The sequence below is a fragment of the Podarcis cretensis genome (genome assembly GCF_951804945.1).
Source record: "Podarcis cretensis genome assembly, chromosome: Z".
NCBI classification, from domain to species: Eukaryota; Metazoa; Chordata; class Lepidosauria; order Squamata; family Lacertidae; genus Podarcis; species Podarcis cretensis.
Window position 1 is genome coordinate 22,877,435 of NC_137184.1, and position 15,966 is coordinate 22,893,400.

Sequence of the window (15,966 nt, forward strand, 5' to 3'; positions counted from 1 at the left end):
TTCTCAAAACACATCTCAGTCACAATGATCAGCCAGTCTGGCAAGGCAACAGAGTAGTGATTGGTAACCACAATCAGCAAAAAAGACCAAATACATACATACATACATACATACATACATACATACCGTTTTCCATTTTCTATTCTCCCATGCAGCTGTGCATTAGTTAGCAAAAGACACTAGCAATGTTGAGTAGGGGAGGTTGCCAGGGTTACAGGGGGTGTGGTGTCCATACAGGGGGGTGGGGTGTCCTTTTATACAGAGGTTTTTGAGCAAGGTTTTGGGGAAGAAGTATGGAGGAGTAGAACTCCATGTGGTGTTGGCTGGAGGAGGCTGAACCAAGAGACCGGGGGTCATGCCTGGCTTCTGCTCTGGACCAAAGCTTTCTGAAGCTATGAGATGAGCAACAAGATACACTACAGGGATGTAATTTTCTGCCTTCCCTCCACCTAAACTCAGGTGTAAATATGTATAAATAAACCATATTTCTAAAAGATACTACAGTCTCCAATGTATCTCATTCCAAAGGGGTGGCTGGTAACAGTATGTAAGCCATCCTGGCAAATGTACTGCAACTGCCCCCCCCCCCAAAAAATGCATTTGACTCTGAATGACAAAAATAAAATAAAATTTACCCAGGAATTGGTCCATCATCTAGATTACCAATGTCAACTGCAAATATATCAAGAGGAGGAAAATTTTATCAAAGCTTCAGAAACTTTTAGAGAGAGACAGAACATACCGCTACATTTGCATACATTCCTCCCTAACAAATCATGCAAGATGCTTATGTGACTTTTCCCCTTTGAAAAATTCAGTACAAAAAAATAATAATTGCCGCAGTAGTATGCTAATGAGACACCCTGCCCAATGGAGGGGAGATGTGTCCGGAAACACAAAGAAGCAGCACTAACTCTGGATTCGCTTCATGCTTTGCCTCACTTTCATTTCCCAGGGCTGTCCCTCGCTCTAGGGCACACGTAAACTCCTGTCATCCCTTTTGCTTTCTCTTGGCTACCATGACTCTTTTATCTTCGCTTTGGCCACCACAGCACCTGTTGCATACCATTAAAAGCTCCCAGTTGGTCATATAGAAATCCTGCTGTATAACTTTTCCCTTCCCCATTAGTGGTGTCTAAACCTGCAGGAATACAGAGCCAATGGGGAGTTTCAAGAATGCCACTCTGCCTAGCTGGCTGCCCTTACTAAGCCTCCAGACAAGAATGTTCACCTACTGCCTTCTCTTAGCATACATCCCCTGAACATGACGTTCACCTTCTATGAGAAATAGGGACTCATATTCAATGCTGTGCAAAGTAAGTGTCCTGCTGGTGCAAGGATTCCTTCTTGCACAGCATAACTCACTCTCACATCTATTTAGTGGTGGAATCCTTGCACTGACAGCACGCAGCGCACTGGATACAAGGGAAAGTCACCTAGGCTGTCCAACTCCTTGGCTGTTAATATTAAGCAGGGGTCATCAGTACTTTGCTTCAGACCCTTCTGCTTATACAGGCTTTTTCTGATGTATAGCTCAATTCATCTGTTATTGCATATCTTAAAGGTGAAATACTGAAGGCACAAATGCAGACAATCCCAACAAGAAGGAAAAAAGTGGGAGGCATTTAAAGAAACCGGCTCAGAGATGAGCTGAGATTTAAGAAGGAAAAGTATAAGAAATAAAGGAAAGGGAAAATCACAAATGAGGAATATACACGAGTAGTCAACAGTTGCAGGGAGGAAGGCAGGCAAGCCAAAGCTCAGAAGGAAAGAGGCTAAAAATAACTTTAAAAGGTTTATTCTGCTTTGTTCAAAGCAAGAAGCAGAACAAGCAACTAGTAAGCCCCCTAGTGGAGCAATACTATTGAGTGACAGAGAAGGTGGAACGGCTAGACACCTGCTTTACCCGTTTTCACCCAAATGGAAAGCAATACTCAACATGGGCGTGGCTAGAATTTTTGTTGAGGGGCAGGCATTTTGCTGGGGGGCTGTCCCTCCCTGCCCCCCCAGCTATATAGCAACCTGGTGATACGCAACCTGGTGATAACATAATAAATGATGCAAGGAGGGAGCTGCAGCCCATGATAGAAAAAGAGGTGGTAAGGGAACACCTAGCTGCTTTAAATTCAAATCGTCAGGGCCTGTTGAGCTGCACCCAAGTGTACCAAAGGAGCTTGTGGATGCAATATCAGAAACTTTGTCTACACAGTAATCTTTGAGAATTCTTGGAGCTGAGGTCGCTGCAGACAGGAGGCAGGCAAATGTTGTCCCCGTTTTCAAAGGGGGGGGGAGAAGACCCATGTAACTACCAACCAGTGAGCTTGACACCAATGCCAGGAAAGATCCTAGAACAGATAATTCAACAGTCTGTGAGCACTTGGAAAAGAAACCCAGCATGAGTTTCTCGAAAACAAGTCATGTCTGATGAAACTTTTCCTTTTTTAAAAATGGAAAAAGATCCACCAAGCTTGTAACTCTAACTCTACAATTCTATGATTCTACCAAGACCATAAGCAGTGCCTGCTGGATGAGGCCAATGGCTCATCTAGTCCAACATCCTGTTCTCACTGTGGCTACTCAGATGCCCGAGAAGGAAACCCTCAAGCAGGATTTGAACACAGGTCCCATCTCCTGCAGTCTCTGTCTTCTTAATCTAATTTAACCCACCCTGCTGCTTTCAGGGGTGCCTTCCCATGCCCAATTTAAAGTGCAAGGTCTAACCTTTAAAACCCTGAACAACTTGGAACCAAGTTAATTTTTAAAAACTGGGCCTTTTAAATCAATGTGGCCTGGATCTATTAGTTTTTAAACCTATGTTTTAACTTTGGGGGGTGCAGTGAATTTGAGGGTCATGTGTGTTTATGTTGCTTTTGATTTTAAAGTTTTAGGACATATTTGATACTTAAACTGGTTACTTACTTGTCAATTGTAATATACCCATAAAACTTTGCATTATGGGGCAGCATACAAAAGCCATTACAGCTCCTGTTATTTTAAAGCCTTACTAATTTGCTATTTTGGTTTGCAAGGTGCTGCAAGAGCTTTGGCTGAATACTGCGAACTTTAAACGAATGAAGTTGCATCCCCTGTACTCAGCCTTACCTGGGAGTCTAAGTCCCACTGAACTCTGCCTGGCTTACTTCCAGGATCGCCCTGTAACAAATGTGCAAGCTCCTCGGGGAACGAGACCTCTATTTTTAAAAAATTATTATAATTTTTGATTGTGACGCTCTGCAGTGCCCTGAGGATGCGAGTCAGGCATTAAATAGCCATAGTCACTACACGGCAGGAGGCTACCTACGACTCCGTGAGGGAACCGGATAGCGAGGGAAAGATGCTCTCCCTCCGAGTTGAAGTCCAAAGCGACCCTAGGCAGACGCCCCCGCCGCCTCCTCCTCCTTCTTTTCCTCTCCTTCCCTAGAGCAGGTAGGGCAGCGGCGTTGGGAGCCTGCGGACCGGTGGGTTTTGCCACGCGCTGCACCCCGGCGGCGGCGCAGCGGCTCCACTCTCCAGGCAGCAGTCCCAGATCTCCGGCCCAAAGGGGCGGTGTGGGAGGGGCCGGAGGAGAATTGAACGCGGCGCGGCGGGTAGAAGTTTGCAAAGGCGCCGCTAGGTCGGCATGGCATCCTCCTTCGTTCCACCGCGCGCGCGCGCTCCTTTCCCACCCTCCAGAGCAGCATTCCCACCCTCCAGAGCAGCAAGAAACAGAAAGGAAAAAAGGGGAAGGATGGGGTCGGGGCTGCCACCGCCGCCTGCCAGCCTGCCTACCTCCGTAGAGCCATTGCTCCTCGTCCTCCGTCTGCATGGCACTGCTTCTCAGATTCGTAGCCATGGCGGAGCCGGAGGCACTTGGCTGCGGAGCCCAGGAAGGGAAGCGGGCCGGGAAGAGGTTGCACAAGAAGGGAAGGAAGGGATCCAGCGAGCGAGGCCTCTCAGCAAGCGCAGCAGAGGACTCCGGGGGGGATTCAGAGAGGGAGGTGCGCCTCAACCGGCCCTATCCTCCGCGCGGAGCTATTGGAGCAGTAGCCCCCCACCAAGGTGCCGCCATCCATTGCCCTTTCTTGGGCTTCTAACCCCGGAAGGAGAGGGGGTGGGAAAAAGTGTGTGTGGGGTTGGGGACACCTCTCAACGTCGGAGCAGCGGAGACAGAGAGGTGGTTGCGGCTGCTGTTGCGGGAGGAGCGGCCGGGTCCTAGCGCCCAGCCGGGAATATCTCTACTTGGCTTTGGGCCAGCCTTTCAAACAAAATTAAAATTTAAGATAACCCGGGGCTAGTGAGTCTGATCACAAGCGCGTTTCCTCCCAAGAAGGCTGGTTGCTGGGTAGGTGGATTTGCATGGGAAAAGATGGTCCCGTAAGAAAGGAAAAGTAGCGTGACAGGCTGCTGCTCTCTGAAGTCAGAGCTTTCCAAACTTTTCAAGCTGGTGACACGCTTTTTAGACAAGCATAGTTTCATGGCCCAGTAAATTCAGTTTTACTAGCAAAACAGAGGTTAAACTAACCCGTCATAAGAGCGCGGGGAGCGTTCGCGCGACTTACATACAGTGGTACCTCGGGTTACATACGCTTCAGGTTACAGACTCCGCTAACCCAGAAATAGTGCTTCAGGTTAAGAACTTTGCTTCAGGATGAGAACAGAAATCGTGCTCCATTGGGCGCGACGGCAGCAGGAGGCCCCATAGGCTAAAGTGATGCTTCAGGTTAAGAACAGTTTCAGGTTAAGAACGGACCTCCGGAACGAATTAAGTACTTAACCCGAGGTACTGTATATGCACCGCCGCGTTCCTCCATGAGGACATGATGAAGCGAAGTGTATGGGTTCGCGGACCTATGGCTCTTTTAATCTTTAGAATTTATATGGAGCTTTTGAAACAGTCAACGATCAAGGTGCTTCTCATACAACAGCCCCAGGAAGGTTATCCAGTGTCAGCCCCACTTTTCCAGTTCAGAAGGCAGAGAATGAAAAATAAATCTTGCTTAAAGCGCCCCTGGCAGGCGGGAAATTTGGAGCAGGGTCTTTCTATTCCTAGCGCAATGTGGCAGCTGCTGCAGTACGCTGGCTCAGCTTCATTAACGTGTGACCCCGAAATTCCAGATCCCCCCCATTGATGCCTGTTCAGTGCTAATTTGTGTCGCGAACCCGTTTTATGCCGCCCCTCAAACTGAATAACTGACACTCAAACTGGGGTTGCAAGTAAATGTCCCAAAACCCAACCTTGACGATTAATTCCAAACTGGTGCCAAAGTAGTGCACTGGTTTGGTCCTATAATTTGGTGCTGTAATGCCAAAAAATCCAGCCTTGTCTAATTGACTCCAAACAGGTGCCAACGTTTTTGCCGTAAACCCCACATTTTGTGCTGCCTCCTAAACTGAGTAATTGACACTCAGACTGGGGGCCGCAGGGACACCCCAAAACCCAACCTTGTCTGACTGACTGCAAACTAATGCAAAAGTTGTGCAAATGGTTTAGCACTAAACTTTGGCATCGGATTGGAGGGGGATCTGGAATTTCGGGCTCACACATTAATGAAGCTCACCGACTCTGTAAATGGCTGGGTGTGCAGCTGGGAAACACACAGCTAATCTGGCTGCCCAGCTGATGTGCCCATCTAGTTTACAGTGGTACCTCGGGTTACATACGCTTCAGGTTACATACGCTTCAGGTTACAGACTCCGCTAACCCAGAAATAGTGCTTCAGCTTAAGAACTTTGCTTCTGGATGAGAACAGAAATCGTGCTTCAGCGGTGCGGCGGCAGAAGGGGGCCCCATTAGCTAAAGTGGTGCTTCAGGTTAAGAACAGTTTCACGTTAAGTATGGACCTCCGGAACGAATTAAGTACTTAACCCGAGGTACCACTGTATATGTAAAACAAACACACAAACATTGCAAGAAGAAAATATGCACAGAAAGGAGAATGCTATGCCAGAAACAGCTTCTGTGATGGGTTTTCTACTTGCATTGCTGGTTTGGGACTAGTGTGTGAGTGTGTTTGTGTTTCATTTTGAAACCATAGGGGAACATTCAACATTGGTATGCCTCACCTCCTGCTGGCTGAAGTGGCACAGCCTGCCAACCGTCCCCTGCCTCATTCTGCTGCATTGGTATGCCTTGTCTTTTTGTCTTCCAGTTTACATACATGAATAGTTGTATATGTTATTGAAAAGAAGTGGGTACCCTTCTCTTTAAAAGACAAAACAGGCACAGATAAGCAGAACTTGAATGCAAGTTCATTATTGCAGGGGTAAAACTAGGCTCATTTTTGCCTGGGTCAAAGATCCAGTTTGGCACACACACACCCCATGCACGTTTACACACACACACACACACACACACACACACGCTAGGAGTCTCAGTGGTGCCCTTCTGGAAGCTTCACACTGTGGAAGATCACCGGCATTGCATAACAAAGGTCCCAGGTTCAATCCTTGGCATCTCCAGCTAGGAAAGCCTCTTACCTGAAGCCCAGGAGAGCCACAGTTAGTCAGTGTAGGTAGGCAGTATTGAATAGGCCGGAATCAGGCCTTCAGTGGGGGGGGGCATCTTTGGAACCCACTCCCTTTAAATATCAGATACAGACTTTATATGTTCTTTCCACACCTGTTGCAGATGTTCCTTTCTTAACAGTTCCTTCTAAATGAATATTGGAATTGGTATTGGATTTGAAATTGAATATATATTTGTGTGTGTAATAGTTGTTGTTGCAGTTGTTTTGCGTGCAATTCAATTATGTTTTTATTGCATTGTAAATTACTTTGTGATGGATGTTCCTTAGGAAATGATTCATAAATGAAATAAATGTTAGCCAGCCTGCTATGCTCACAGCCAGAGGGAAGGCAGCTATCTTGGCAAAGGCCACACAAAAGTTTGGAGCCAGCCTTGTGTCAGTGGCAAGGCAGAAGCCCCCCTGCTCCGGGCAAGGAGCTTTAGATTAATAATGTACTGTTATGTAAAGTAAAGTTGAAATTAAGCACAGTATGGCACCAGCCTGTATGACTGCAGCCACCAAGCAACCAAATCACGTAACTCCCAACACTTGTGCACAATGCAAGATCTCCTTTGATATCCCTGTCTGCCACAAGTAGACTGAGCAAGCTTTGTAACATCTGTCCAGCCCTATCTGTCTAGGCTGTTTTGTGCCCTCGTTATATGCTGATCTTTCAGGTGCTGAAATAAAAATACTCAACATTTTCCTAAAAGGGGAAGAGCCTTCAGTATAACTTATCCTTACCCTGCATAGTAAACCTACCCTTCTCATTACATGCCAGCCTGATATTGCACACACAAATACAACATTATCCCATCAAGAATTAGGAGCATAATGCCTGAAAAAATCATGAATGGCCAGCTACTGGGAACAGGCAGGACAAGATTAGTATTGTGCAATCTATGCCAGTGGTGCAGATTTGACTGGTCATTATACCAAGGGCTTTTACAGTCTAAAATAATGTCATTGGAAAACCAGGCAGGTGGTGTAGAAATGTTTTAAATATCATATTTTTCCATGTATTAGACGACCTCTTTTTTTTTTGAACCCCAAATCAGTATTTTTGGGTTGCCAAAGTTGTTGATCGCCCATGTACAAGACAACCGCCCATTAAGAAAATGCCTTATACACACAAAGAAGTAGTAATTGTGCGAAAGCCTTTCCATTTAGTATCAGTAGAATCACAAGCACTTGCTTGATACCAGTGTGTTTTATAGAGGTTCCGTCAGGCTAGGACGGGAGAAGATTCAAGGTCCCACTTAGCCATGAACCTTCAGCCCATCAGTATCAGCCTAACCTACCTCACAGGGTTGCTGTACGTGATAGAACACCATTTTTGTTGCCTTACGCCAGGATATAAATGAAGGAAACTACATTGCAGAAACTGTGTTCCAAATTAGAATAGGCTAAAGTAGTTTTATACAGCAACAGTTGTTGTCGGCATCAATCTCAAGATAGTGGAGTGTGCTCCCAGGGGTGAAGTCAAACCATGGTGTTAGTACCTAAGTGACCTCTCCAGAGCAGTGACCAAGCCTGGGCAGTGTGTGGAGGTCCTGGGCTTCCCAGATGACAAGACCACCCTCTCGGCCTCACTGATGTAGTCCAAAGAAAAGCAGAGCAATATGTTTGGCACCAGCTTTGTTGGAGGAGTTGCTGGAAGGAAGTGTACAAGGCGCCATCCAACCACCTTAGGGACAGGTTTGTGTAGGGTCTATTGCTTAGCCTTTTCTTCTCCCAAAATGTCCTGCAAGGCAGCGGGTATTGATTTTTCCTTGGGTGCACTCCTGAAGTCTTTTCACAAATGAGTATAGCCGTATGGCAGTGGAGGCTTAGGATTAGAGTTTTCCTTTTCCTAGATGGGCTACCTTCCCAGGCTGATGAGCCCCATCTGCCCCTCACTTCCATCTGCAGCAGATGCAGAAACCACCTCCTTGAATGCTGGACCCACTACTGGGTCCGTTCAATCTGCTGGAGCCTGTCTTTGCATGCAGGGGTAGTTCCTAACTCTCTGAGGATTTGAGACCCATTGGCTACCCTCACCTGGCTTAACTGGCCAGCTGAAATTATTTCCTATGGTATGGCCACTGTAGCATGCTGACAGCTTCTAGCAGCCAGAGCTGAGAGCTGAGTGCAGGGTGGGGATCAAAGGTGGACACATCCAGTGTCTACCCCTCCTATACCTACTACATCCCACAGCAGCAAATTTGTATTAGTTGTGCTCCATATAGATGGCCAGGAAAGTCTGACTGTTAGGCTAATTTGGCCTTTGGTCTGACTTGACTAAGCACAGCCATTTTTAGGTCTTCAATGTCAAGGTTAAAGCAAGCATTCAGAAATGACTGAGAGGAAGAGGAGGAGGAAGAAGAAGCAGCAGCAGCAGCAGCAGCAGCATTTGGATTTGATATCCCGCTTTATCACTACCATAAGGAGTCTCAAAGCAGCTAACAATCTCCTTTCCCTTCCTCCCCCACAATAAACACTCTGTGAGTTGAGTGAGGCTGAGAGACTTCAGAGAAGTGTGACTGGCCCAAGGTCACCCAGCAGCTGCATGTGGAGGAGCGGAGACGCGAACCCGGTTCACCAGAGTCACCATCAGTTTTCAAGGGCCTCTATATCCTCCAAGCATTAGTCTGGAGGCCAGAACAATCCCAACACCTCACCTTGTGGCTGATCAGACTTCAAAGTGCTGGTTGACAACCCTAAAAAATAAGGTTATCACTTGTATCAATGAATGATCTCAATATTATGGATGGAAAGACTGAAGCATTTTATTCAAGAGGTAGATTAGGGCATGACCTGAAGGCACATGAAGCTACTGCTCAAGGAGATCCAGGTCTGGTCAATACTTGAATGGGAGGCTGCCTAGGAACCACACATGCACTGAGCTTTGATGATGGAAGATAGGCAGAATAGAAATGTACAAAAATAAACAGTCTGACCACCAGGGGGCAGTTGCTTCAGGGCTATGTTAAGACTGCAAGTTGACTTTCCCCTTAGTGCATATTAAGTACCGTATACATGGGTGCAGCACTTGTGAACACAGCCTGTTTACGGAATGTTGTCTGGTTGGATCCTATAAAGAAACCAAAGCAACAGAAAAGCTCTCATCACAAAAAAATGGTTCACCAGTAAATTATTTCCAAAAGCAATTCACAGTGGAAATACCTAGCATCCATATGTTGGCTAAAGGAGACATAGGGCAATGCAGGAAGTCACAGACACAAAGCTTAATTAGTTTTTTATTTTAAAAACTTCAAGGCATGAGATCATCCTATTTAAAAAGTGGCTGTTAATTTGTAAACTGAATAGAAGTATTGAGGACTTAATTAAAATGCATACAGTTTAACAAGTTTCATGAGTTACGAATAATTATAAACAAAAAATTCACAAGATTACAGAATGTGAACATATTTTAATGCAATGTTGTTTACTAAAATGGTAAAATTATTTACACCATGTATCAACCCACTGACCCCTTCCCCTTATTGCTCAATTCTAGTGTTTTCAAGTGAAAGTGATCAGTCATTGTCAGGACACTAAAATGCAATATTCACAGTTGAGCATGTAGAGTTCTGAATCTTAAATCAGGACAAGAAAATGGATTTTTGAATTTATCAGTGTTAGTCATATTCAGGAACAGACCCACTGAAATCAATGGGTTTTTCAATGGGTCGGTTTCAAGTGTGACTTAACATAGGATATCTATAATACATTCCACAGTTTGGGGTGGGGCAGAGCCTCCCAGTTCTGCAATACTGATGCAAACTGAACAACCAGTATACATATTATATACAAAATAAGGTGGTATACTTCTGGACTGTACCAGAAGTCTGCAGGTGTGCAGTATCCAATATATGAATGCTCTCCCAAATTAAAAGAACCCGTACATGTAGTAAAATAGTGCATCAAGGAGATAGTGTGGCCCACCCCCTGTGGTTCTAGTTTAGTACATGCGGAAAGCTTTGTTACTTATAATTTGGAACATATGTAGGACACTCCTCACCTATGGAATTCTACCACCTCTCCTATACCATACAAAATGGCTTTAAACCTTGTAGGGAACAACAGCATAAAATCAGTGACAGCGTTTGGCTTGGGTTTTCCAGTTTGCCAATGAAATTCCATAGCTTTATGTATACAGCTCTGTACATCTGAAATCTTCAAGGCACTTCCTCTTCCACTACTTGGGCATGTTACTATAGATCAGAGATGGGTAAACCTGCAGCCTTCCATATGTTACTGTGACCACAGCTCCCATCATTGGCCATGCTGGCTGGGACTAACAGGTGTTGGGAGTCCTACTTCTGAAGGCCTACAAGTTTCCCACCTCTGCTGTAGATCTACTTGACTGTTACAGGTTATGAAAAAGAAAAGAGGAGCTTCTGTTGTGGGGATGGCCCAACTGCACAAAAAAAATCAACTAAAGAGGCAGCATGGAAGGAGCAACCAATTCAAGATGTAAAGCACTCGAAACAGCACTAGGGAATGCTGAAAACACAGTAGGGAATGTGAAAACCAAGGAGATGCTCCACAGAATCATTTGTAAAGCCACTAAGTATACTGGGATGCACCTCTCAGGTGGTGTGTACATTAACTCAGAATAGCAGAACGGCTTGAGCAGAACTTGGGTTTTTACAGAATTAGACTCTGGGGTGGTATTCTGTCCTCACAATCCTACTCAAAGTAGACCCACTGAAATTAATGAACCAATTAGTCATATCCCTTACCCTAATTTCACCGGGTCTACTCTGTGTACGGCTGGAGTTAAATACTACCCCAAATATAATTTACTTTCAGACTGAAGGCTACGTGGTTCTATCTTACAAACATTTGGATATTAAGAAAAAGATGACCAGATCATGAGCCAAGTAAAGTCTTCCACATTCATGGGTATTGAATACAATGTTCTCAAGTGTTGGAAGGGAGAAGTGGACAGTAATAAGGATGGGGGTGGGAAAATCATCCACGGGCTGCATCTTGGCTCCCCATGTGGAACCCTCAATGCTAGAGCAATCTGAAGGTGAAGAGGAAGTCAGGTTTGGGGCAATATTTGTAGCTTTACACAAAGCTCCTGCAGCTTACTGAAAACTGAAAGGGCTGACATCCCCATTCCTCATAGCATTTCACTGCTGTTGAATCAGTATGAGGACAAGAGGAAGGGGGGAGGCTCACACTGTGTACACATGCCTCAAATACTACCCCAAATAGGATGAATTGGGTAGTATTTTACATCTGTAAAAATGCAATACTTACATTATTTGAATCAACAAAATTCTGCATGCTACTATTAGTAGCAACACTGTTGGGCCATGTTTTTTTCATTAGAAATCGAATTAACAAACATTTGGCTCTTGTACACCTAACAGGTAACACGTATGGACCCTTTGTCAGACAAACTTTGGAATTCAACTGAGCTTTTAAACTGTCTGAGACTTGGAAGATTTGTAACCTAATCCTACAAAAGAGGAAAAGAGAGATTAATTGGAAACAAGTCACACTAGTGTCTATGGAATTAGCTTCTACATAATATGATCAGAATGGGAAGGTGGAGGTGTTTTTGTACAAGTCTTAATTTAAGACATACTACCAAAATGAAAAAGCTCCAAGCCTGGCACAGTGTTATGATTATTTGAAGCAAGAATGGGGTGGGTTGAGAATTCTACTATAACCACTGAGCAAAGAAATGACATGCATCTAAAAAGACACATGGATAGTATTCGGAATTCATTACAAAGAGTGTCAAACACACACTCAAATCTTCTCAGTGCTAAGAAACTATCCAAAGAAAAACTCACAAGGGGAGGGGAATAATAGTAAGATTTGTGGGGTTTGGGCTATTCTGTGATATTTGAATATGGCAGTTAATGCACTGTAGCACAAGAAGCTTCAGTTACATCAGGCAAGAAACAATATTTAGAGTTACGCTTTTTGGCAATACTGTACATAACTCTCAACACCCTTTATAATGAATGGAAAACCACTACACTGCATTTCACACTGTGCCACATTATTTGGCTATTCAAATATTCATTCTGCTTTCCAATACTCCTCTGTTCAATACCATGAACATTTTAACAGAATGTGAAATACCTACACTGAGTAATAAAAAGGTCTAAGTAGCAAGCAGCACCTCAAAAGTTCTATTTAACTGATATTCCATTTTTAATACTCAGTGTTCCATTTTAAAATCCAACTGGATAGCTCTTGCCATCAGCAATTTCCTGCTGGAGCCAGAAGCCTGGGCATCACTAAATATTTCAAGGTTCAAGTTATACCACATACCTTAGAATCCTTTGCTTTCGCAGCTGTGCAGTGTAAAGCATACTAAGGAGCACCCCGTCAAGTCCATGATATTAAGGATTCCATAGGCACTCTGGTGCATGCACAGAGCTCCAAGTAAGCAATGGCTCCACCATTCTACTAAATGGGCAACCCTAAACATGCAAGTGGTATATGCATACATAGATGCATGCAAGTTCTTGATGAAACAGGAGCTCTGGTCTGCACAAGAAGCTGCAATGCAAGGCTCATGATGGTGGTAGCTTGCTTTCTTCATCGCCACTGTTACAGCAGAGCCACAAGCAAGCAACATAAAATTGCAGGCACCTTCCGATCCCATTTTAGTCACAATTATAGCAACATACTGGGGTAAAACTGGAATATGTAATGTGAAAATACATGTAAACCAAACATTCCAGAGTCAAAGCTAACATATTCATCAAAGAAATATTTCTGATGAATTTTTGGCTTCCCAATTCTTGAATCCTACCCTGCACTCATTAGAGGCTTTTCAGGTATAAGTGGCCTTTTGTGCTCAATAATATTCAGTCCACTGGACAGAGAGATATTCAGAGATATTCACAGAATCATAGATGAACACCTCACCTCCAAAATCAGTCAATGAAAACCAAGCAAGGCAAGAGCCACCAAGCTGAGTGCATGTCTTGACATATAATTATTCAAAGAGTAAGTTATTGAAATAGAGGAACCTGGTGGCTTCCAGATCTGCCATGCTATTTCAGTAGTACAGCTTACCCAGATTCTTTGAACTTTTTTAGAGGGATAGTCTTCATAGAAGGATGAATCATGTTATGTTGAACAAAATAATATTATAAGAGAATACCCAAGTACAACTCTGCTAAAAAATTATTTTCTTTACTGTATTTCAGTTCTGCCATAGTCCTTAAAACATAATGTAGATTACAATCCTACTCACTACAATGTCTACTCAAAGATAAGTCCCATTGAATCCAATGAGGTTTCAATGGTAAGTGGAGTTAGGATTGCAACTTTAGAGTAGACCATACTCAGGGGGATTTTTGATGTTCTCTCCATGACAGCAGACACTCACCCCAGTGCCATATCATAAAATGCATTTGAAAGTTCCCCCAGTTTCAATGGAAGCTAACAGGCATGATGTAAGAATTTCAAGCCAATAATCCCATTGGGTTTGTGACACCTTGGAGATATACAGGTGTTGCAATAATACCTTTATAAATGTGATACATTTTCGCATTCATTTACTAACAAAGTGCACCTGAGTGGGACTTTTGGTAGTATGCACAAACCCATTACTGGCTTCATAGTATGGCACACTAATGGGTCATACAATCAGAAGAATGCTTACAGACATAATTCATAATAAATCTATGTAGAACAAATGTAAAACAATAGGAATTATATTACATTTTGTAAACCTTCATGTAGTATCACACTTAACATTATACAATGAGGCAATAGTTATAGACCCATTGTCTATATTGCAAATGAACCCTCACCTTGCTTCCAAAATGTAAAATGAGCAACTTTGCAAGTGCAGGACAAAACCAGTGCTGCTGTTCATTGCAAGTCTTATACAACTGGATTATCAAAACTGTATTAATAGTTACTGAAAGCTAACCTTGGTTGTTTCTGTCAAGAATTTAAGGTAGTGTGAAACTGATGTACTGTGTCAAAAAAGGCTACAAGCAGCACTGAGTCTATATCAATAGTGGCTATTATATCTGTAGTGACAACTCTGCATCATTAAAGAAGTTTAAAATAATAATTCAGGGTACACACAGAAGCCTCATTATTTAACATTAAAAATGTGCAAATTGTTTTCTTCTTAAAACAAAAGAAAGTAACATAGCAACGAAGCTACTCTACTAAAGAACACCTTTGTGTTTAAAAATCACAGAATAGTAGACCATCTTCTCTCCAACATCCCCTACAAGGCACTACAGGTAGGAAACTACAGATAACATGAAAGGTAATACTGCTCCTCAGTCAGGTCGAAATATGGGATATTTTGGTAAGAATTCTATTAGTATTACCTATAGAAGGGGAAAAAACACAAACAAATATTAACCAATACATTCAGCTCATTAGCGTACAGAATATTAGGTAAGCTACAAGTAATTAAATATGTTGGGTAAAATCACGGACAGTACTTTATACCAAATCAATCACTGGCCCATTTAATTCAACTCTTCTATACTGACTGTGCTAAGGCTGTTGGGTGCTAAGGCCCATGGTGAAGTGTACCCAATTGACAATACAGTGGTACCTTGGGTTACATAGTGCTTCAGGTTAAGAACTTTGCTTCAGGGTGATAACAGAAATCGTGCTCGGGCAGCGCAGCGGCAGCAGGAGCCCCATTAGCTAATGTGCCCCATTAGGTTAAGAACAGTTTCAGGTTAAGAACGGTCCTCCGGAACAAATTAAGTACTTAACCTGAGGTACTACTGTATTTCAGACCTTGCTCCCCCTAGTGGATCCTGAAGGTGCTTTTTCACTGAATCTAACTTGGCAGTTTTCATCTTCTGAGTTACAGCTGCTTTCCGGTTGTTTATTCCTCAAGTGGCACCACCAACAAAGGGAGAGTTATCAGCAGTTTTGTTGCCTTATATAGCACTTGAATGATCAGTGTAATGTAGGAAATGAAGCTTCTGCAACAATGTGGCAAGTCCATAAAAAGGGAAGCTTGAAACTTCCCTGTTCACAAACTTGGCAGCCACTGTGGCACCGTGCACAAGCTCCTCTCTTCCCACTGCTCGTGCATGGCACCAGTGAGCAAGTACAGGGCTGGTTGCAAAAGGTGACTCTGCCAATCTGAAGCCTTTCCTGAACAAGTTACGCCTCTAAACACATGCAGAGGTCCTAACTAATCCAGGAGGAGGTGAATAATTCAGCACTAAAGGCTATGGGAATCTGAGCTAAAGGTCTGCACATATATGCATGTAACTGAAAATTCCCTGAGTGCCACAGCACTCTCAGTCTCAAATGTTCAGAAATTCCAGTACGGTTCTGTAAAATTCAAAAGATATAGACCTTGTAATGGAAGGTACATGGCTAATACCTTGTTGCTACAACCAGCTTGCTTAAGAGCCACAGCTGAAATCTGTGATTTTAAAAAAGTCTGATGGGCCAGTCTGCATCACCTCAGGACCTAAGATGACCACATTTACTTAAATATATATATATGAACCAGAATGGTTTA

The 15,966-nt window shown here is 43.6% G+C and overlaps 1 protein-coding gene and 1 pseudogene across 2 annotated transcripts in view; both read right to left on the reverse strand.

The window, feature by feature from the left end:
- The window catches only part of LOC307207792 (uncharacterized protein), a 37,480-nt gene extending 33,451 nt beyond the window's left edge, over positions 1 to 4,029 (reverse strand). The window contains exons 1-2 of the mRNA XM_079961853.1: positions 3,769 to 4,029; positions 636 to 672 (exon numbers count right to left, since the gene is read on the reverse strand). Coding sequence (XP_079817979.1) covers positions 636 to 672; positions 3,769 to 3,832 — 101 coding nt within the window. The 5' untranslated portion in view covers positions 3,833 to 4,029. The remainder of the gene's footprint in view (positions 1 to 635; positions 673 to 3,768) is intronic.
- A 5,678-nt stretch (positions 4,030 to 9,707) lies between these two features.
- LOC307207674 (cysteine-rich hydrophobic domain-containing protein 2-like) overlaps positions 9,708 to 15,966 on the reverse strand; it is a 32,079-nt pseudogene continuing 25,820 nt past the window's right edge. Inside the window, exon 6 of the transcript XR_013843926.1 lies at positions 9,708 to 14,800. The product of XR_013843926.1 is annotated as a cysteine-rich hydrophobic domain-containing protein 2-like (transcript). The remainder of the gene's footprint in view (positions 14,801 to 15,966) is intronic.